The 23,117-nt window shown below is 50.0% G+C and overlaps 1 protein-coding gene across 2 annotated transcripts; it reads right to left on the bottom strand.

Moving 5' to 3' along the window:
- Window positions 1-8,484: 8,484 nt before the first annotated feature.
- Window positions 8,485-16,212, bottom strand: LOC118689681 (regulator of G-protein signaling 16). 2 transcript variants are annotated; one of them, XM_036388088.2, is made up of 5 exons: window positions 16,057-16,212; window positions 14,687-14,788; window positions 13,948-14,009; window positions 12,003-12,169; window positions 8,485-10,764 (listed from the first exon to the last, which is right to left on the bottom strand). In XM_036388088.2, the coding sequence occupies exons 1-5, from the start codon at window positions 16,134-16,136 to the stop codon at window positions 10,564-10,566; spliced, it is 612 nt and encodes a 203-aa protein (XP_036243981.1). In that variant the 5' UTR covers window positions 16,137-16,212; the 3' UTR covers window positions 8,485-10,563. The 2 variants fall into 2 exon arrangements, with proteins under 2 accessions (XP_036243981.1, XP_036243982.1); XM_036388089.2 differs by lacking the exons at window positions 14,687-14,788; window positions 16,057-16,212 and adding an exon at window positions 14,143-14,473.
- Between the last annotated feature and the right edge of the window lie 6,905 nt (window positions 16,213-23,117).

The raw sequence follows: 23,117 nt of genomic DNA, 5'->3' as shown, positions 1-23,117 counted from the left end.
AGGGTTAATCCTCTGTTAACGTGGGTCCTTTTTCGGGCTTATTTTGCCCAGAAAAAGGTACCTGGACTGTCTGTAACTATTTGTTTCTATTGTCTCACATTGTCCTAATCCAAATTGTCCAAATTATTATTACTCTAATTATATTGCTATTTTTATAACCATTTTATTATCCTTAAGCTTTTAAAATTTTAAAAACAAGTGATTGGCATTTTTCACACTCACCTTTTTGGCAAATCCATCCATGTGAGGGGATTAAGTGCTGCTAAATGACGCCCAGGGAGTCGCTGAGCTGCAGATATGTGGGTTCCTCCCTGGCATTACCCTGGCACCCTGCCCCTGGTAGGCAGCTCTGTGTAAACACCCAGCCTGCCCCTCCAGGCCCTCCTTATCTGCCTGGAAAGCCTGTGCAGCAAACACACAGGAAGAGCCCAGGCTCTGGTGATGGCCCACCCAGTTTCCTTTGTGGTGGTACCAGCTGTGGGTTTCTCTGAGTCTGGATTGAAGGCACTTGAGATGATAGTTCATGTTCAGACTCAGGTGTTTATTATTTCTTATCAGTGAAACAGTCTCACTACTGTGAGTTCAGCAACTTTTCAGTAGAAGGCACAAAATGGCCAACAATCTCTTGGTACAAGGTCTCCTAAGATTAATCTATCCTATTAAGAGCTGACACCTGGATTATTTTCCCAATAACTGATCCCAAAGAGCCCACAATGAGGACTTTTCTGCCCAATTGCAAAATGCCACCCAAACCCATGAAGGAGGAGGAAGAAGAAGCATGAAGAAGAAACACAGGACAGCACCCTGTGTCCTCCATCTTGCTTCCATCCATAACACACTAAAAATCCCAAAACCTCAATTTCTCACCAAGTGACACACCTACACTGCTCTCTACAATCTATTTCACACTTTTGTGGATTCCAGTCTATCTTGAAGTCTGGGAAACTTTCTCCATGAATGAGGGTCAGAGTCAGTGCTGCCCTGGGGGTCAGGGCACCCCAGAGCAGACAGAGAATTATTCCCAGTGCCCTGGGTTTCCACATCCTTCACTGCCCTGTAAGATGAGATGAGCTCAGCAGAGCCTGTGCAGCTCCCCCAGGCACCTCCACTGCACTGTGCCAGCAGCAGGATGCAGCTCACACCTGAAATCAGGCTGGAATTGTATCCATCAAATCATCCCCGACTTTCCCTGGTGCCTGGGCACATGCACAAACTGGGAATCTGCATTTGGACATGGAGACATGGCCTGATACAGGCACAAGGGCAGGGAAAAGCCCTGAAAGGGCAGGGTGGACTTTGGCTGGCTGGGGAAGAGCTTTTAAGGTAGACAAGTACTTTTGGATTAAAATTTGGCTCTTCTGCCATGTGAATTTTGCAAAGCTCAGCCAAGGTAATGGTTTTTAAAGGTAAATAGATAATTAGAAGGTCTTGGCTTGTTCCAGTCAGCAGTCTTGCTTTGGCTCTCATTGTAATTTATCATCTCTATAATTGTAAAAACTGTTTTTGGAGACTGCAATTGTGCAGAGCCCAGTGTAAGGAGGGGATGATTGGGGGAATCCATAAAATCAGAGGGTTTTGTGAAAGCTGCAAAAGGCACACCAGAAAAAAATACATTTGGCCCCAGACTAGCACTGTGGAAGGACTTTGGCTGGGTGGGGAAGAGCTTTTAAGGTAGACAACCACTTTTGGATTAAAATTTGGCATTTCTGCCATTTGAATTTTGCAAAGCTCAGCCAAGGTAATAGTTTTTTAAAGGTAAATAGATAATTAGAAGGTCTTGGCTTGTTATAGTCAGCAATCTCGTTTTGGCTCTCATTATAATTTGAGTGATCATCTCTATAATTGTAAAAACTGTTTCTGGAGTCTGCAATTGTGCAGAGCCCAGTGTAAGGAGGGGATGATGTGTGGGACTAAAAGAGAGGCGTCCCATCTCTGGGTGCAGCCCTGTGTGTGTTTTCTGTGTATATCCCACTCCCTTGCTCACATCTCCACGCCAGCTCTCACCAAACTCTGCCTCTGCAGGAGTCACATCCCGGTACCTCATTGGGCATCCTGCTTCCCTCAGCATCCACAGGCTCTGGGAACATCCCACGGTCTCTGCATGGAATTCTGCAGGGTTTGTGCTGCCACAGGAGGCCTTGACACAGCCCCAAAGGGACAGAGACTGTGCAAACTCAGGGGCAGTCTCCAGTCTGTCCCACGGCTCTCTGGATCTCATTTGAATTCACAGCAAGAATCTCTCCCAGTTTGACCAGGGCTGTGGCTGCAGCTGCTGGTGCTCAAGTAGCCATTTTCAGGCTGCAAAGTAGACAAACAACCACAGCAAGGGCATATTTCGGCTTCAAAGCCAGTAAAGACATCCAAAAAAAGCCAAAAGGCATTAAAAAAAAGGCCAATATAACAACATCACATCACCCACCCCCCCGAGTACAAGAGCCTTCTTCAGCTTGCTGGTTTAATTAAAATCATTTATTATCTTATGGTGGGAAGATGAAAATCCCTAGGATGGTAGGAATCCAAACCCTACAGTGGTGGGAATGAGGTGTTTGCAACCAGCAGGGCTGTGGCAGGGGTGTCCTGTGCCTGCATCCAGTGAAGAAGGGTTTGCTGCCAGTGCTTTCCTGATCCAAATTGTTTTTCACAGAGCCGTAAGTTTGAACTCTGAGTCCCTGCAACAGGCAGTTTCCAGGGAATGAAAGGGTCTCCAAGGAGTAACAGAGCTCCTCTCCACCATCACCATTCTGTAGTCTCTGGGTTATGGAGTTCCTGCTGTATTTTTGTACATCTGCACAGTCATTATTTGCCCCCACGCACCCAGGGACTCAGGAGATGAGCTGCTGAGACACAGACAGCAGGGAAATCAAGGGCACAGCTAAACAAATCTCCCTTTTCCTCCATTCTGATGGACTCACACCCATTTTTGCATCCCTTCCCCTGAGATGACATCTCCCGAGAATCCTTGTCCTCCCAGCAGCCACAAATAGACACAGACCAAAATGTGGCAACAAAAACTGCCTGCCAAGGGCAAAATCATTTTTTAAAGGAGCTATGAATAGTAGGATGAGGTTTTTTCTTCATGTTCCCTTCATGTGCTTTCCTATTATATTTCCAAGTGGGAATATCCCAGGGTTTATGTGCTTGGCCGTGCTGATGTGACTCTCAGTGCTGGAACACAACCCTGGAAAATAATCCACAGAAGGATGGCAGGTGATGCTACCCATGGAGGAGCATCAGCCACTTCTCACAGAATCATTTAGCTTTGGGAAAGACCTCCAAAGTCATTGAGTCCAACCTCCATGGTCATTGAGTCCAACCATCATCCATCATTGCCAAGTCCAGCATTGAACCACATCCCCCATATCTATGCCTTTTCTGGAGTATTTTTACCTTTTTTAAACTTCATTTTTTAGTTTTTTTGGTCTACTGCTCAATCCTCATCACCACCAAAAAAGAATTTTTAGCCAGCAGGGAAGGAGAGGTGAGGGCAACAAGGAGGCAGGTAGGGACCTCACCAAGCAGGGCAGCACATCCCAGTCCCTGGGCAAAGAGAGCAGGGCAGAGGCATTTAAAACAGCCCAGAGCAGCCAAAACAGGTCAGAAAAGGAGTGAGGCTGAGCTTAGATGCCTTTCCCAAGGAGAGCAGGTGGATCTCCAGCAGGATTTCTCCCAGCTGTTCCTCATCCCCATCCTTCCCCCAGGCTGTGGCTGTGCCATGCCCCAGGCTCCCCTCCAGCACAGGCAGCCCAGCCCTGGGGAGGCAGGAGGGCTGGTGGATTAAGCCCTTTTCTGACCCAGAGATGGGGCAACTGAGAGGAATTTTAAAGACTTTTATTCCATTTTCAGTCTCATGAGAAGGGTGAGACAATACAGGTGTTACAATTCACACCATCACAATCAGAAGCCAATTATTTCTTAATTACAATGCACTATAAGCGTTTCTTGGCCTATCAGCTTTAGGGTCTCCAAGGAGTAATATATTAGAGTAATATATTATTATATTAGAGCATTATATTATTAGATATTAATATATAATAATAAATATATATAATATATTATAAAATATATATTGTATATAATAATTTTATCCCCTTCAAGGCTTTTATAATAATATATATATATAAAATATATAATATATATTATATATATTAATATATAATAATATATTAGAGTAATATATTATTACTCTAATTATATTGCTATTTTTACCATGCTGTAAATGCCTTAAAGCCAATTATCTAAAATTACCCCTTGTGGGTCCTACTACAATGCATCTTTCATAGTTCTATTTCTCCAAAGTATCCAGTCTTATTTACAAAACCATCCTTTAAAACTTGTTTCTTGTTCCATTTCTCTCTCAATGTCCGTCCTATTCCCTGGCATTTCAAAATCAGCATGCTTTATCTCAAGGTTTGCATTCAGATGCACACTATGTGAACATTCTGTCAAGAATTTTCTACAAATCCACGTTGGCTGCAGACCCCAGCACTGCCCTTGGTGCCCCAGCAGCAGCAGAGAGCAAGAAAATCACCTCTCATCGTTCCTCAGCTCCCGAGGCAGCCCAAGGGCACAAATCCTTGAGTGCAGCTGGGGTGGATTGGCAGCCTTGGCATTCAGCTGCCTGCCCAGGGCAGGGGGAGCACATCACTCATCAGCTGTGAGTGCTGGCACCTCGTTCAGGCAAAGGCCTTGCAGAGGGAGCTGCAGAGGATGGCATCCAGCTGCTCCCTCCCTGCTGCCTGCCCCGGGGCTGGCAGAGCTCTGCAAGACACGAGAGAGACGTTTGGCGTGCTTGGAATGGCTCAGTGCATCCCCTCTGCTGCTGAGCTTCCTCCAAAAACATACCCAGATAGCATCTTACAGCAGGCCTTTCTGGAAAAAGAGAAGAAAATAATGGATGTACACCCATGCAGCTGAGCTCCCTCCAGAAACATACCCAGATAGCATCTTACAGCCTTCCTTCATGGCCTTTCTCTAAAAAGAGAAATAAATCATGACTACACCCATGTAGCTGAGCTTCCTCCAAAAACATACCCAGGTAACATTTTACATCAGGCCTTTCTTGAAAAAGAGAAGTAAATCATGAATGTGCATACATGCAGCTGAGCTTCCCCAAAAAAACATATCCAAATAGCATCTTACAGCCTTCCTTCATGGCCTTTCTCTAAAAAGAGAAGTAAATCATGACTGTACACACATGTAGCTGAGCTTCCTCCAAAACCATACCCAGATAACATTTCACTGTTCCTTCACAGCCTCTCTCTAAAAAGAGAAATAAATAACGGGTGAATACCCATGCAGCTGAGCCTTCTCCAGAAACATATCCAGATAACATTTTACAGCCTCATGGCCCTTCTTTAAAATGAGCAATAAATAATGAATTTACACACATGTAGCTGAGCTTCCTCCAAAAACACACCCAGATAACATTTCACAGCATTCCTTCATGGCCTTTCTTTAAAATGAGAAATAAATAATGAATTTACACACATGTAGCTGAGCTCCCTCCAAAAACATATCCAAATAACATTTTACAGTGTTCCTTCACAGTCTTTCTTTAAAATGAGAAAAAAAATCACAGATACACACACACGCAGCCTGCTGCCACACGTGTGTATCCACGGAAAATGAAAAGCTCAGAATTCCTGCACTTAAATATCTGCACATCCACCGGGCTAAATCCTCATCCTAGTGCACTCCTGCATCCCCATCCATGTCCTAGGAGCACCCCAAAGCTGCCTGGTCCCACTGGAGCAGGGATCTTCTGGCTGCTGGGAATGCTCCAGCTCCCAGGGCATGGGGAAACAGCTTTGTTTTAATTTTTTTTTTTTTTCCACCAAATAAATCCACTCCTCCCCATCCTGGCTCATGGAAAGCTGGCCCAGGAGCAAGTTTGTGTTCACAGCCTAGGGGCAGGGCAGCGCCAGCCCCATGGTGGAGCTCAAATCCCCTCAGCTGCTTCCAAATTTGCAGCCTCCTCCCTGGGAAACTTCAGCCTGGCTTTATTTGAGTGACCACAGCTGGATGAGGAAAGCTTTGGCTCCAATGTCTCAAATGTGGTTTTGTGGGTTGGGTTTTTTTTTTTTTATCCCCTCTCTGAGGCTTTAAGGTTTTGTTGTATGAGCACTGGGTTTTGGCAGCAGGCATAGCTGGCTTTTAGTGACTGGGTTTTCTCTTTGGGAAGCAGCTCAGAGGAAACTGGGCTGCAAATGGGATTGTCCAGGATCAGCTGTGGGGTCTAAGAGCTGCCACCGAGGCTGAGGCTCAGCTTGGGCCATGGATGATGCAGCAAAAATGGACACAGCCTCACATTTCCTTCTAAAGAAAGCTCAAAAAGCTTTTAATTCTATATTTTTATCAATTCTTTTTTAAAAATTTAATTATACATTTTATTTTAATAATTTAATTTTAATTAATACCTTTTTATTTTATTTTTATTTTTAAATAATTTGATTTTTAATTAATTTTCTTATTTTCTTATTTTTATTTTTAAATAATATAATTTTAAATTTATCTTCTTATTTTTATTTCTACATCATTTATTTAAAATTAATTTTATTACTTTTTTAAATGGAGAATCAGTTTTAAATTAACTTCAAGGTGTGCAAGACAAAGTCTTCAAATTTTTCATTCAGAAGCTGCAGGTTTTTTTTAAAAAAAAGGCAACAACAACATCATTTTTTGATTCTGGCTGCTTCTAGTCTGCCTTACTGCTCTCTTTCCTGACAAGTAATTTAAATATTTCCTGGCTACTTTCCATCTCATTTCTTCCCTCTGACATGGACAAAGATCAGATAGAGATGCAAACTGCTATGATCCCAAATCACCTGGCTTGTAGGACAAGGCCATGCTTAATTTAAAAGGAAATGAGAGGTGAGGGGGAGCTCAGCCTGCTTTCCTCTGGATGGGTGGGGATGGAGCAGAGTCCATGTGTTTTACAGTGCCTGCTGATCCTTGGCCCCTGCGTGGCTGTCACAGGGCTCAGGAGCTTCTGCTGCAGCTGCAGCTGCTTGGAAAATGCATTTGAGTGGCAGGGGTGGCTTGTGCTTGTGAAAAATGCATATTTTATGGTTGGCTTTTGGCAAATATTTAATGAATATTATATGGGTTATGTTGGAAAGTGATGCTGTATTCATTTTCTTAAGTAGTGTGCTAAATGTTTTTAGTTTTAGGTTATAACATAAGGTTAAAATAGAAACTATGCTATGTAAGATTTTTTGAAAGAAAGGACTTGCACCAGATAGCAGCCACAGGACACCTGAATCTTTCAGAGAAAAAGAATTTATTGCTCCATTATCAGAAGAAATGAACTTCTTCCTGCCTTTTTAAGTCATGAAGGCACCATCAGGATTGAGAGGAAGAAGCTGACACTGTCCAGACAGAATCCTGTGTTTGAATGGAATTTATGCATCATGGATGAGGTGTATGAATATGCATCAGGTTATTGCTTTTAAGGGTTAATCCTTTGTTAACGTGTGTCCTTTTTCAGGCTTATGGTGCCCAGAAAAAGGTACCTGGACTGTCTGTAACTCTTTGTTTCTATTGTCTCATATTGTCCTAATCCAAATTGTCCAAATTATTATTACTCTAATTATATTACTATTTTTACAACCATTTTATTATTCTTAAAGTTTTAAAATTTTAAAAACAAATAACTGGCATTTTTCACATGCTCCTAGTGACACCTTGGAATATGCACATTCTGAGTTATTCCCTGGGATTCCAGCTCCTCCTCATCAGCCCTCTCACACTCTGCTGATGCAGGCCAGTTAATTTTGGCTTCCAGAACATGCAATAAATAGAAAGAAGGCAACTGAAATAAAACTATTTTTCTGTTGGGTTTTTATTCCAAGCACTTCTTCGGGCTGCACTGGGCTGCTCCTCTCCAGCCCTGGGTGCTTCCATGGAAATCTCTTCCCATGCAAACTTCCCCTCCCCTCCCAGAGCATTTGAGGGAGCTGCTCAGACCTCACTCTGCACAGGAATAAGATTTTTTTTAACCTCTCTTATACCAGAGAGTTCCCCCCTTGTCAATTAATTCAGTCATCAGGTGTGTTACTGACAAAAATCAAGTATTTTTTATGTCAGTGACCCAAAAGCAGGGTTTTTCCCTGCATGCTCTCAATTTTATGGCATTTGTGGTTTTACTAATAGCAGATATTGGGAACTGCAGTGCTGTAAAGGGCTCAGAAATGATGAGCAATACAAGCAGCACTGCATACCCTGGCAGTTCATATATTGAAAGCTTCACTTCTGCTTTCATGCTTTCTATGAATCACTCCATTTTCTTTGATAAACCCAATACCACAAAGTTTTATGCCTCAAAAGTCTTCACCCTTCCTCTTCTGCTCTTGACACCATCACTTTTAAAGTGACTGGAAATGCCCCCTGAGTCACCCAACACAAGCAGCTTTGCAAAGTATCCAGAATTAGAATGTAAAATTTAATTGAAAGTCCACAACCAGAAAAATAAAGACCCAGCCCACGTTGTCAGGGTATTTTGCTCTTTACTTTTATTTTATTTTTATTTGATTTGATTTTATTTTGTAAGGACAATGTTACATCAGCAATGAGAACAGACCATTGTGCATCGCTCGCTTCAGTTACACAGCAAAGGTGGTTCCAGTTGTAAAAATAAATAATAAATAAGAAAGCAGCTGATATCTCCCTGTAAACACAGCCAGGACAACAGCCAGAGGCTCAGAGGTGGGATCAGGATGGGGGTGGTGGAAGAGGGCTCGGAGTAACATCCCCAAACTGGTCCTTGGTCCCTTGCTCTGCTCAAGCAGCTGTGAAAAGCCCAAAGGATGCTGTGCTCCGGATGTTGCTGAGACAGGGGGGCAAAAGAGAGTTCCCTTGGCAAGGAGTGAGTACCAGTGGGATAAGGATCTCCAGGTTTGGTCTCTGGGGATAAAGAGAGCCCTGGAAAGCAGCTCTCAGCAGGCAGCAGTGCTGGTGGCACATTCCCCAGGACCAGCACAGGCCCCACATCACCCACCCACCCACCACTGCTGCCAAGTGGGACCCACACCTCTCCAGGACCCCAAAATTCCTGCTGAGAGGGACTTTCTGAAGAGCTGCCCCCAGGTCTGGACTGGGTGGGTGTGTCCTGCCACCCCCAAGTCACTGAATTCACAGGATGGTTTCGCTCACTCCACGGGCTCCTGGTAAAGTGCTGTGGCTGCAGACTGGTTTCACCATCCAAGGGAACACCAAACCCGATTATAAACCCAGGCAAAGCCCTGGGTTTTCTCTCCCATGTGTGAAAATCAAGTTTCCCATAGAGTTGCTCACCAAAGTACCTGTTTGACCTCTCTGTTCCCTGCCTGGGACAAGTTGCAATGCCTTCCACATCTTTAAGGGGAGAGAGGGAACAGCATGGGCTGCAAAGCATCCTTGCACTGCCATCCAAACTCTCTAGCAGCTCTCATTGCTGCTACTGGTGTACCTTGCTCCAAAATTGTGCTACAAATCTGTCTGGTCCTCTCAAATTATTACACAGAAAAGGTGGGAGGCATGCTAAGTGCTACAACAGCTAAAATAATTTAATTTACAAGCTCCTCAGAGCAAGGTATACACGTGTGTGCTTTCAGCAGTGCTGCTCTAATAAATATAGCTATAATAATAATAACAATAATGATGAAATAAATAACAATAACAGGGATAAAACATCACACACGTGACTTAAGATTAGGTGCAATCTGAAGGTCGTGGAGCTCAAGCGAGGGGTGAAAACGTCACTGCACTGGAAGGAGGTGGAAACTTCGATGCAGAGCATGCATAGGACACAGCTGGAGGATCTTGGGGTCAGGGGAAGGCAGGCTCAGGATCCCTCCAGCTGAAATTGCCACGAAGTCTCAGGGCTCTCATCCTGGCCATTCCCTGCGAGCAGGAGTGGCAGGTCCTGTGCTGCTTGTGGCAGTCAGAGAGCAGGTGGGAGCTCTTGGGTTGTGGGTGCTCAGGGGAATCCCATCTCTGAATGAGCTGAGGTGCACTCGCAGCTCAGACCCCATTTCTTTCCGTGTCTGCAGTGGCAAAAGTCTCCAGCTGAGCTGTGAGGGCTCCCACACCCGAGGAGGGACAAATGTGGGTCTGGCAGCTCCTGAAGCGCTCAGGGTGCTGGGGATCTTGGGATTAGGAGAAGGCAGGCTCAGGATCTCTTCAGTTGAAACTGCCACGTAGTCTTGGGGCTTTCATCCTGGCCATTCCCTGCGAGCAGGAGTGGCAGGTCCTGTGGGTGCTGCTTGTGGCAGTCAGAGAGCAGGTGGGAGCTCTTGGGTTGTGGGTGCTCAGGGGAATCCCATCTCTGAATGAGCTGAGGTGCACTCGCAGCTCAGACCCCATTTCTTTCCGTGTCTGCAGTGGCAAAAGTCTCCAGCTGAGCTGTGAGGGCTCCCACACCCGAGGAGGGAGGAATGTGGGTCTGGCAGCTCCTGAAGCGCTCAGGGTGCTGGGGATCCTGCTAAAACCCCACAACTTCAGCCGGACCCCCGCCACACAGGCCTCAGCCCTCACAATCCGTGTCCCACCCCGTTCCTGGCCCCCTGGCTCGTCCCCCAGCTCAGGTCAGGTGTGCGAGCGCTTGCTGGTGCCGCGGCTGGCGGCCTGCCTGCTCATGTCCTGGTAGGAGGCGGATTTCAGGAAGCGGGGGTAGGAGTCCTTCTCCATCAGCGTGCGCGTCTTGGCCTGCGCCTCGTTGAAGCAGGCCGAGGTGGCCCCCGAGAGGTTCTTGCGGGTGATCTCCCTGGTTTCGTGGTCGATGTTCACCTGCAAGGCAGCAGTGCCCACAAATGTTAGCTCCTCTTCTACATGAGGACAAAACCTGGTTTTAATTGGTCTTCAGATGTAGATGAAGATGGTTACAAACCTTTCTATCCCTTCACTAATGCAGCTCTGGGGTTTTTGGGGTCTCCCCAAGCCTGGCTGCCATGGGTGTCTCAGACAGCGAAGTCCAGTTAAGCACAACCTGTCCAAGCCCTTCAGGCAGGCTCCAGGGCCACAGGCAACTTTAGCAAGCTCGGCTCTTAAGTGAGATTGTCACTGTGATATTTTCTGAAAAATCCCTTTGCCAGGATTTTTTCTCCTGGCAAGCTGAGAAGCCTCAGAAAAGAATGAAAACAATAATTATCTGCTTACTTTAGAATGTGGTCTGGAGATCGTTTACCAACAGGTGCATCTTTGATTGGTTCCATGTGAATTGTTTTTAATTAATGACCAATCTCAGCCAGCTGTGTTGGACTCTGAGGAGTCAGTCACCAGCTTTCATTGTCATTCTTGTTAAGCCTTCTGTCTGTATCCTTTCTCTTTCTTTAGTATAGTTTTAGAATAGCATTTTTAATATCATATCATATCATATCATCATATCATATCATATCATGATAAATCAGCCTTCTGAGAACATGGAGTCAAATTCTCATCTCTCACCTCATCCTGGGGACCCTCACAAACACCACATGAGATCAGCTCTTTGGTGATTCTCAGCTCATTAGTGATTTTCAGCTCTTTGCTTGCTAAATGCCTTTGGCAGACACAGGGAGAGAGAGGAGAAGGCTGTATGAGGTTCCACAGAGGTGTCTTTATTGGCAGCTCCTGCCAAGGGTCTCAGTGACAGCTCTTCTCTCAAATTGGGCAGAAATAGGGGTTTATACAGGGTGTAGGGGTTTTGGGAAACAGTTCAATAGTAGGGGTCAAGGCAAAAGTGACCTATCATCTCACAGAGCGATAACAAGGGTCCAAAGGTGGAAGAGGGACTTCTTTTGGTCCAGTCATCATGACTAGGCACTTCTTATCCTAGACAACTGACCACCACAGACCTTGCAGGCCCTGTGCCTGCTACACTTCACAGTTAGACTCAATTTATGTTCCAACATTATGTGATGGACCCCACAATGTTAGATCATGAACAAGAGCACACCTTCCCACTGACCCAACAGCACTTTCATAAAACCCACCAGGATATTTCATTCCTTTCCCACCCTATTTGATGTGACAGAAAATGATCTCACCTCCCTGGGCGCCTCATTTTGGACAAACTCCTCGAAGATCCTGTTGGCTTTGGAGGCCAGCTTGGTTTTCGAGCGGGTCTTTTTGAAGTCCTCGCATGCCAGCCAGAAGTCGAGGTTCTCCTCGCTGAATTCAGTCTTCAGGAAGGTGTGGAATGCATTTACCCCACCTATGGAGGGGAGAGAAGAGCACTTAATGGGAAAGGAGGCGAGGGGAAGAGGGCCAGCAGCAAACACTGCCTGGGGAGCGTTGCCCTGGGAGCTCAGACCGTGACATCCACAGATTTCCTTTCCTTCCGGGCAAATTCCACCCTCTGAGACACCGCTAATTGGCCTCTAGACTCCAATAAAATCCTTTCCCACAGACAAGTAATCCTCTGGTTTTATTTATCTGACCTTTCTGTAATGAGGCTTCAGAGTATTTTCTTTACAGCTTCGGGAAAGAGCTAATTCTACCTAAGGAGAAGCGCGCTGACGCATCGGAACGCTGCAGGAGCCTTGGTTCTGATTTCTCAGCCCAGATCTGGGGGGAACGAGATGCTGAGGACGGGAGAGTAATTGCAGCAAGGATTTCAAAGCTGTGCTGGGAGGGTGGATTAAGTTACAAAGCTAGAGATGCTCATTAGCCATCACAGCACGTGAGAAAGACTGAGAAAAAAATATATTTGGCCCCAGACTAGCACTTCCCCAGACTTTGGCTGGCTGGGGAAGAGCTTTTAAGGTAGACAGCTACTTTTGCATGAAAATTTGGCATTTCTGCCATTTGAATTTTGCAAAGCTGAATCAAGGAAATCTTTTTTTAAAGGTAAATAGATAATTAGAAGGTCTTGGCTTGTTATAGTCAGCAATCTCGTTTTGGCTCTCATTGTAATTGGAGTTATCCTCTCTAACTATTGTAAAATCGTAAAAAATTTTTAAAACTGGTTTTGGAGACTGCCATTGTGCAGAGCCCAGTGTAAGGAGGAGATGATTGGGGGAATCCATAAAATCAGAGGGTTTTGGGAAAGCTGCAAAAGGCACACCAGAAAAAAATACATTTGGCCCCAGACTAGCACTGTGGAAGGACTTTGGCTGGGTGGGGAAGAGCTTTTAAGGTAGACAACTACTTTTGGATTAAAATTTGGCTCTTCTGGCATTTGAATTTTGCAAAACTCAATCAAGGTAATCATTTTTTAAAGGTAAATAGATAATTAGAAGGTCTTGGCTTGTTATAGTCAGCAATCTCATTTTGGCTCTCATTATAATTTGAGTGATCATCTCTATAATTGTAAAAACTGGTTTTGGAGTCTCTAATTGTGCGGAGCCCAATGTAAGGAGGGGATGATGTGTGGGACTAAAAACAGAGGTCCCATCTCTGGGTCTGGAGGAGCTGCCTGCACAGGGAGAGGGAGCCAGCATCTCACAGGAGCCCTGTGCATCACAGACACACAGCTGATCCCAGAGTAGGAAAAGGGCGAGGTTATCCACTCAAACAGCTGAATTCCTGCTCCCTGTGGAAGAGCCATCCCCTAAGGCACAGGACAGACAGACAGAGGGCAGCAATGCAGTTGTCTGAACAAGCCTGAGGGGAGGTGGCTGCATGGCTGTTTCCACCAGCCACCCAGACACTGCCTTCTCCCCAGAGTGGGGAAAGGGGTGCTTTGGGAGTCCCATGTCGTTCCCCCTGGTGGGCTGCTCCTCAGGGGATGCCTGTGACAGTGCTCCTGTCCCAAGGCAGCAGTGAGACAACACTTCTGCCCCCCAAAACCACCCAGCCAGAAGGAAAGGGTAGGCAATGAGCCCTGTGCCTCAGATCTGGGCAGGAAAGAGACCTCTTTCTGAACCCTCAAACACCTCATTTGAGGAGGAGGCAAGATTTCATCCTACACTGACTCCAGTCATACAGCTCACTGTGAGTACATTTGTCCTACACACTCTCACCCAGAGAAGAAAACAAGATGCTACTCACTTTTGCTCTTGAGGAGCTGGTCAAAGGACTCCCTCCATTCCAGCACCTCTTGGGAGGAGTTTCTGGAAAAGACAAAAAGGATGTGAGGCTCTCTGTCCAGCGGTGAGGGACGGGAGCACTTCAGCTGAGCAGCTCCATCAACGGGAGACAGCAGCATTCAGCAGGAAACCAAAGCCAGGGGCCAACATCCATTACCTGTGGGCTCTCTTTCCTCTCTCCTCCCTTTCTTTCACCTTCCCTGATGGCTCACCCGACCTCATCTCCATGCTGCTGGCCAGCAGGTTCTCTAGGGGCTGCTCAGAAGAGCCCTTTTGTGCTGACACGAGTCCACCAGGCTCTCCAGGGGCTGCTCAGAAGAGCCCTTTTCTGCTGGCCCAGCAGAGCCTCCTCTGCAGGAAAACCCCCTGCCCTCAGCACTGATATTCAGTGTTCTGTGTTTAATGCTGCCTGCATTCCCTGGGGATCCCAGCCGCTGGTGTGAGGCACCAGGAAGGGCAGGAGCCCTGCGGGATCCCTGCCTCTTGCCAGGGCCCTGCTCTCTGTGCCTAATGCCAGAGCATCCGTTCCCTGCCGGGTTTTATAGCCGCTGGAGCAGGGGAGTGATCCGCCTTCCCGGCCCGCCTGGGTGGGACTACACGGAGGGGGAGCCGTGCTCTGTGCTCTGTGCTCTGTGCTGCAGATGGGCAGGAGCATCCTTCGGGAACGGGCTGCACCCGGGGCAGAGCCGTGCTTGGCTTACCTGCGCCTGGAGCCCAGCTGCAGCTTGCTGGAGCTCCCACTCCTGTGTCCCAGCTCGGGTTTGTGAAGCAGGATGCCCAAGCGGGTCTTCAGATCCTTGGCTCTGGAAGGGAGGGAGTGAGGGAGGGGTGAGATGGGATCTCTGGACCATCAGTCTGCCGCCCCCACCCCTGGCAGGGGCTGCACCCCTCGGGCTCGGGGGGACAGCCCTCGCCCCCCAGCTTCAGCCACTTCTTGGCGCTCTGCTATGGGAAATAAGCGCTCCCCCCTTGCTTTCCCTGCTCCCTGGCAACCGCGCATTAAGCCTGGGGGACCGTTTTCTCCTGCTCGCTTCCCAGGCGGAGACACATAGAATATAAAGCGCGATCTTTCCTCTGGGACAGGTAAAAGCTGCTGGAGCCCCCCCCCCGAGCTCCCCGGAGCTATCCTGGTTCCTTTCCCCACCCCACTCTCCCGGCATCACTCCGCTGCTCCCAAACCGCTGGAAAAACAGCGATTCCCTTCCTCTCGGCACAGCGGGAGCATCCCCCTGCTGCCTGCCAGGCTGCTGCTCCCCTGCTCTGATTTTCGGGGTGCCCCTGGGCTCCCAGGAGCCTGTCAGCAGGCCGTGGGGAGGGCAGCGCCATCCACCTACCCCATGGCTTTGGGAGGCAGCACTGATGCTCCTGTACCAGGGACTGTGATGCTCCTGTACCAGGGACTGGGATGCTCCCGTGCCAGAGGCTGGGATGCTCCTGTACCAGAGGCTGGGATGCTCCCGTGCCAGGGGCTGGGATGCTCCCGTGCCAGAGGCTGGGATGCTCCTGTACCAGAGGCTGGGATGCTCCCGTGCCAGAGGCTGGGATGCTCCTGCCTGTCCCCGCGGCGAAAGCACGGAGGAGGCACGTCCCTGCCGGGAGGTGTCTGCGGCAGCAGCAGGGCAGGAGAAGCGGCTTCTGTCTGTCCCCAGGGTGCCCCCGAGGTGCTGTGGCCCAGCTGCTGTTTGCGTGCCCGCGGCTCGCTCAGGCGTCCCCAGGCGCCCATACAAAAAATCAGGGTTTAAATGTCAAGCCGGCAGCGTGGGGCTTGGCAGGAGGAGCAACATGTCACTGAACAGTTCGGCAGTGTTGACAAAAATACTCCTGCTGCTGTCAGCTCGGAGCAAGTTGTGCAGAGGCAGAGCCAGAAAACCCCTGGTGTGTTTGTACAGCCCTGGCCAGCCTCCTCTCTCTGTCCCTGCGCTGGTTTCACCTCCGTGTTCCCGTGCTGGGGAGCAGAAGGGATGCAGCCACAAGGAATCACTTTGTGCATCCCGGTTTCCACCCTACCATCACATCGGCGGCAGCAGAGGCTGGTCCAGGTGCGACCCCTCTGCCTCCCAAAGCGCCTTACCTTTCCAGGCAAGTGATGGGCAGCGCGGCTAAGCCCCGGCACATGCTGAGAGCTGGGCACCCAGGCATCCAGCAACTCATCGGCTCCTCCCGGGGGTGCCAGGGGCTGCGAGAGGCGGCTGCGGGCACCACCTGCCCCGCGGTCCCGGGCTGGCGGCTGCGACAGCGGAGCGGAGCCGCGCTTTATATGGGCCGGGAGAGGGGAGGGGGACCCAGCATCACCGCGGCCTCCAGCCAACCAAAAGCTGCTCAGGCAGCGCCCCTGAAGAGGAGAGCTTAGGTAAGTTTGTGTGTGCTGCTAAGGGAGGGGAGAGTGGGAGGCCCAGGCTCGTCCTTGAGCATCACAGTCATCGCCGCTTCCTCGGGAACAGGAAAAAACAGGCTCGTTTTCCAGCGACGTGTGGAGCCTGCTGATGAAGCGGCGGCGGGTGGGAGAGCAGGGACAGGACAGACGCTGCAGCCCTCGCAGAGAGCCGTCAGCTCCATCCTGCTGCTCCACTCCGCTGCCCCGGGGCTTCCAGAGCTCTGCCCCAGTGGTTAAAGCAGGGGGTGGCAGCCCCCAGCAGGGTCAGGAGGGTTTGTGCTTCCTGCGGGGATGCAGATGGAGAGGGAGGGTTTAATGTTTCCACTTCTCTTTAATGGCACTGCCAGTTCACAGCTGGAATATGTAATATATATATAATGTGCTGGCTGAAGTTGCACTTCTTCATCACAAATTCCCTGCTGGGTGTGTGTGCTGAGAGGAGGGAAGGGATGCACATCAAAGGAGCCAAAACCTGGGAAAGCATCTGATAATGGAGGATCCTGATGAGACCTGGAAATTGAAAGGAGATTAAAAGCCAGGGAGAGGTTGGAAACTGGAGGGGAAGGACTGAGCCAGCAAAAGAGAAAAATGAAGAGAAAGGGTTAAAGCAGTGCACAGCAGCAAAGCCCAGGGTCTGGGGCTACAAGAACCAGAGGTCCATGAGCACCAGCAGGGCCCTGGAGAGGTCAGGCTCACACAGGATCCCAGAGCTGCCCTCCCTGCAATTCCCCAGCTCAGCAGCTCTGGGAGGGAGTGACCTTAACAGCCCCTGCTCATGGCCAGCCAAGCACAAGGCCACAGCTGCCACCTCCACTCCTCATCCTCTCCCTTCCTCCCTGCTATTCCCAGCTCAGACGTTTTTCCAGAGCTCAGGTTGTCTCCTCCCCTTGCTGCCTGCATTCATCACCCACAGCACATTGCCAGAGCATCTTTCCCTTTGCCAGAGCAGCTTTCCCAGGAGAGATGAACTGTGCCAGGAGAGTGGCAGCACGAAGCCATCTGGGCCCTGGGCAAGGGGGAAAGGCTCCTCTCAAGCTGCCTTTGGGAGCAGGAGCATGAGGATATCTGGGTGGGAGACTTCAGGAGGAGCATGAGGCACCTCAGCCCCACTGAGCAGTAAAGGAGAGTCCTGTCTTTCTCTCATCACTTACAGAAGGCACAGAATGGTCTTGCTCATGGACAGACAGGAAGGATGCATCACATCAGGACTAATGACTGAACACTCACTTTGAGCTCCTCATGGAAGAGCAGCCTCTCTCCTGATGGCTCTGGGGATTTTCACTCAAATAATCAAGTTTAAGCCTTCTTGGTTAGCAGATACTCAGCTACAGATAAATGGCTGAAGCTACACCAAGCTCTCATTCATGTCTTCTCTGTGCCTTAAAACCAAGATTAGAGCTGTGATCCTTGCTGTGGATTCAAGGGAAGAAATGGAAGAGTAAAGGAGAGAGGGCTGGAAGGTTGCCTTTGCCTGTACAGCTGCTGGGAATGTCTGTGCACAGCCACAGGATGTGCTTGGCATCAGTTTTGGAAGGGCCCCACCAGTCTGGATCTCCGCCCCAGCTGAGCAGCACGCTGGGAACGCTGGTGTCACAGCAGCAGTGGCATGTGGGCATGGGCACAGGCTCCTGGCACCCACACTCTGCTCTTCCACAGAGCCACTCAAGGGTCAGGGTTGGAAAGGAGAGCTGGAGATCATGCCAAAGCAGCTTGGCACTCACCTCCCAGCTGCAGCAGGTGACCAGAGGGTTTAGGGTGGCAATGCCCCTTCTCCTCATCCCCCACATCTCCATCTCCTCCCTGGCTTTTCCATATAAATGCTGTGGGAACGTTCACCTCTGTCCCTTTCCCCTCTGGAGCTGCAGCCCATCCTCCCAGCTGCAGATGTGCAGAGTCACAGGATGCTCTGGTAACCCTGCCTGGTGTTTGAGGCATGGTCTGAGCAGGTCATGCCGAGAGGAAAAGCTCCTGGAGGCTGGACACGTGTGCCAGGCACACGGGACAGATGATTTCTGGCTGCAACTCCATGGAGCCTGGCACAGCCACCGTGCTGGCAACCACGTGCTGCTCACAGCAAATGTAACTATGGCAAAAACACAGCTGGCATGGCAGCAACTGCAACTGGTGAGCAGCCTGGGGGATGTGAGCCAGGGCAGAGAAACTCTGCACATCTCTGCCTTGACATTACAGCCTGCTGAGCCCCCCTCTTGGCTTCAGGCCCTCTTTCCCTGCTGCTTTTCCTCAGAGAAATAAAGAGCATTGGACAAGTGTGTGTGTGTGTGTGTGTGTGTGTGTGAGGTTTTTACCTTGTCCCCTGTGGCAGCTTTTGAAGCTCTGGGCTGAGGTGAGGCCAAGCTGACAGTGAAGCTGCCCATGGTGAGAGAGAGAGAGAGCTCGGGAAGGGAAGGGAAGGGAAGGGAAGGGAAGGGAAGGGAAGGGAAGGGAAGGGAAGGGAAGGGAAGGGAAGGGAAGGGAAGGGAAGGGAAGGGAAGGGAAGGGAAGGGAAGGGAAGGGGTCACTCAAAGGCTCTTTCTTTTTGGGGACCACAGGAGGCACAAAGGTGTTTGCTGCAGAGCTGGCTCTGGGGCTCAGGGCAGTGTCAGGTCTGAGCCCTGGATTGGGAGCAGGATTGGGCTGTTCCAGCAAAGTCCCCCTGACCAAGGCTGGGACAGCCCCTGTGCCCACCGTGCCACAGCCCCAGCTGACCCCTGTGCTCCCTGGAGCAGCTTTTCTGCCTCTCCCCTGCCATGGGGCTGCTCCAGGACAGGCATGGGCTGCCCTAGGTGAGGTATTTCATCCTGCTCAGCCCTTCCCAGGGTTATGCAACAGCCTGGGAGCCCAGCCCCGTGTGTGTACTCAGATGTCTTCATGCTGCTCTGTATCTAATTGAATTACGTGCTTCCTGTCTCATTTAGCTTAGCAGCCTCCCGCGGCTCCGGCCCCGTGCCCTCCATTATCAGCCCTTGTTTTGGAATACAAAAAAACTCTTCTGTGTCGCAACGCCTGGGGCCAGGCTGCCTTCCCAGAGCCCTGCCAGCGCCAATCCACCTCCCAGCCATAGGGTCGGGCTTCATCTGCACCAGGAAGGTCCAGGTTGGGAGGTGGCTGGGCTGAGAAGGCACCCACAGGCAGAATTTTGGGGGTACAGCCACCCCCAGCAGCAAAACACACACACCCCATCAGCCCCAGGCATTGGTGTTTCTGGGTTATTTGCAAAATGCCAGCTACTTTGGAAAACACAAAAAACAAAGGTTTCAGCTCCAGAAATGGTATGGGGAATGGGAAAACAAGGGTTTGGTAATAGGGTTGGGAGATAGCTGGGCTGAGAAGGCACCCACAGCCACCTTTGGCAAAATTTATGGGGGTACAACCACTGGCTTCACTCCCAGCAGCAAAACACACACACCCCATCAGCCCCAGGGATTGGTGTTTCTGGGTTAGTGTTTGCAAAATGTCAGCAACTTTGGAAAACACTAAAACCAAGGTTTCAGCCCCAAACTACAGAGATGGGGTGGGGAATTGGGAAAACAAGGGTTTGGTGACAGGACTGGGCAGTGGCTGGGCTGAGAAGGCACCCACAGGCACCCACAGGCAGAATTTTGGGGGGGTTACAGCCCCAGCAGCAAAACACACACACCCCATCAGCCCCAGGGATTGGTGTTTCTGGGTTAGTGTTTGCAAAATGCCAGCAACTTTGGAAAACACAAAAACAAAGGTTTCAGCCCCAGAAATGGGGTGGGGAATGGGAAAAGAAGGGTCTGGTGACGGGGTGCACAGTGCCCTTGTGTATGTGCCCCAGTGCACAGCCAGGCTCTGAGGAGAGTTTCTGGCAGGGGTATTTTTGTGGTTTTATACTGTTCAAGTGGAATAAGGGGAAGATGCAGAAAAAGTTTTGGAAGGGGAGGCAGGGAGAAGGAAAAGGGCAAGAGCCAGGCTGAGCTGTGCTGTTTTGGGGTCTCACTGCAGGCAGGCTCCCCAAGGAGTCTGTCCCCCAATTCCTCCTAAACCAGAGGGGAACCACAGAGGTGGCAATCAGGGATGGGCAAACCTGGAGGCACTCCTGCCATGAAATCAGGGAGGTGCTGACTGCAAAGGAGCAGAAATGGGAGGCTTAAAGGCCCTGCTCATGTTTCATAGCCTCTTCCTCCACCTGCAAGCTGTTGATGAGCTCTGGATGTGTTTAAGGAGGGAAGTAAGCCAAGGAGATGGGGATGGGGTTTGGTGGTGGGCTTGGCTTAGACCTGATCATCTTAGAGATTTTCCCAGCCTGAGAAATTCTCTGATGGTGCCAGGGAGGAGCAGGGAAGCTGCCAAGGCTGAGACAGCAGCCAAGAATTTGCAAGTGGCCCCTGAGTAGCCACATTGCAGCTGGGGCTGGGCCATGGGCACAGCTTGTGGGACAGGGACAGTCAGGGGTGGCTGTGAGACACCATTTCCATGTGGCTGCAGGTGAGCCTGGCTCCATCTGGGCCTGCCCAGCACATCCAGGATATCCCAGCTGCCCATGAAGGATCCCTCACCCTCACCCACGGGGAGTTTGATGGATTCCCAACACTCCACATTCACATGAGGCATGGGAGGAAATAGCTGCTCTGGAAATTTGTAGCAGTGCAGAAAGAGATTATTGAAATAATAATAATAATAATAATAAAAAAAGAATAATTAGAATTACAAATGAGGTTTTCAAGGGGCAGCTGTTACCCACTCTGCCCACGTGCTCACTTTGCACAGCTGCACAAGGAGAGGTAGCTGACAGCAGGTACTTTTAATCTTCTCTTTCCGTTCCCAGCACCTGCTTTTTAAAGCCACTGAACAGCCAGCAAAAAAAGCTAAAAGATGATGGCTAAATATATCCTAACTAAGAGGAGAGACAGAGCAGCACTAATGGCAGATCCTTCCTTGGATGCATTCAGATGGGTTTGGCTCGGCGACAGGCTGAGGGGAGAAGCAGCAGATGAAAAGGAAAAACAGCAGAAGAAAGGATTTAGGGGCAAAAATAGGGGGGATAGAAAGAAGCCAGAGGGACTGATATATTCCACTAGACCCATTTCCAGAGGAAAATTTAATTTTTGGTTTTAAATGCAACACGTGTGTGTGCAGAGCACAGAGCAAACACTCACCTTTCACAGGGAGAGGGGCACCAGGCAGGGTGGGAGCCCTCGGTATGCCCAGGGCCAGCTGAGATCCAGGTCACTGCTCTTCCTGCTGGCCAGACCTGCTCAGGAGATGCTCAGCCCTTCCTCACTGCAGCCCCACATGGTTCCTGCAGTAAATCTCTGTCCTGGGTTGTAGGATGTGGCTGGGGTGTGTGTGTTCTATTTGCCATCTGTCAGAGCTGGGGCAGTTCTCTGCTGTTCATTGGGCAGTTTTCTTCATCTCTCCCACAACCAATCCTCCCTCCAGGAGATCTCTGCTGTTCATGGGCCATTAATTATTAATTATCTTCTGTCCATGGCCAGTGAGTGTCCCTGCAGGGCTGATCCAATTCCATCATCCCATGGGGAGATGCTCCGCCCAGGGGAGGAGCCAAGCATTCCTACCTGGATCCAATCTGAGGCTTTGGGACACCCCAGCAGCCTTTGCCCAGGGCATTGCCAGAGGAGCAGCTTCTGCTGCCCTGCATTGCCAGAGGGAGCCCAGGCCCATCTCCAGCATGCCCTGGAGCTGCAGAGGAAAACTCCCCCCTTGTGCAGGATCCCTGCTCCAGCAGAGCCACAGCTGGCACTGCAGGAGGGCTGAGCCCCCATGGGATGGGGCTGTGCCACCCCCCGACACACAGGGGACAGGGCCTGCTCTCACTCTGGCGGTGCTTTGTTTTGTATTACTGCATTTTTTATTTTATTTTTATTTTCTTCCCTAGTGAAGAACTGTTATTCCTGTTCCCATACCTTTGCCTGAGAGCCCCTTAATTTCAAAATTATAATCATTCAGAGGGAGTGCGTTTGCATTTTCCTTTTCAGGGGAGGCTCCTGCCTTCCTTGGCAGACACCTGGCTTTCCAAACCAAGCCAATCTCTCACCATGCAATTTCCCACTAAGACCTAACCTCACCCCAAGTACCCTGCTCCCTGCCCCTGCTAATCCCTCCCCTTCCCCCCTTGCTGCCCAGGATTGCCCTCAGCTGCTGCCTGACCCTTCCCCAGCAATCCCAGCCCCCCTCCAGACTCCCCAGACTGCCCCATGACTGGCTGGTGACTCGGCCCCTACTCCTGCTCATCCCTCCCTGGTTTATCCCACCAGGATGGAGCAAGCTGAGGCCCAGGTGTGAGCTGCCTGCTGGAGCACAGGGTGGCTTTTTATGGTCTGGAGAAAGCTCTTCATTTGCTGTTTGCTCTTTGTGACGTCATCATGCTCCATCCATCCATCCATCCATCCATCCATCCATCCATCCATCCATCCATCCATCCATCCATCCATCCACACTGCTCCCTTTCCCAGGAGCCTGTGTGTGTCCCCCACTGCTGCTCCTGATGCAGGGAGCAGGCTCAGCACTTGTTCCCACCTCTGGCCATGCTGGTTTTGGGATTTGGGGCAGGGAGTCCGTCACTGGCAGCAGCAGGGAGGTGTACTCAGAGAAGGACAGCAATGTGCTGCTGGAAGACTCCTGGGATTTTCCTTCCTTGCAGGTCCTACTGACTCATTTGGGACTCATCCCCCCAAACTGGACCTCTGGGGAGCCTGGTTCTAAATTGCTCCAACTGAGCCATCCACAGCTTGGAGCCGACCCATCCCCACTCTGCTGCCCCATCCAGCATGTCT

Source organism: Molothrus ater, chromosome 9 (assembly GCF_012460135.2).
Source record: "Molothrus ater isolate BHLD 08-10-18 breed brown headed cowbird chromosome 9, BPBGC_Mater_1.1, whole genome shotgun sequence".
Taxonomy (NCBI): Eukaryota; Metazoa; Chordata; class Aves; order Passeriformes; family Icteridae; genus Molothrus; species Molothrus ater.
This window is presented reverse-complemented; position numbering and strand designations above follow the sequence as displayed.

Bases quoted from the DNA above. Each gene is read 5' to 3' on its own strand.
- LOC118689681 (XM_036388088.2), bottom strand. From the start codon at position 16,136: ATGAGTTGCTGGATGCCTGGGTGCCCAGCTCTCAGCATGTGCCGGGGC. The intron at 14,010-14,686 runs GTAAGCCAAGCA...TGTCTTTTCCAG, and splicing joins CAGCTGGGCTCCAGGCGCAG to AAACTCCTCCCAAGAGGTGC. The intron at 12,170-13,947 runs GTGAGTAGCATC...TCCCCTCCATAG, and splicing joins CCAGCTCCTCAAGAGCAAAA to GTGGGGTAAATGCATTCCAC.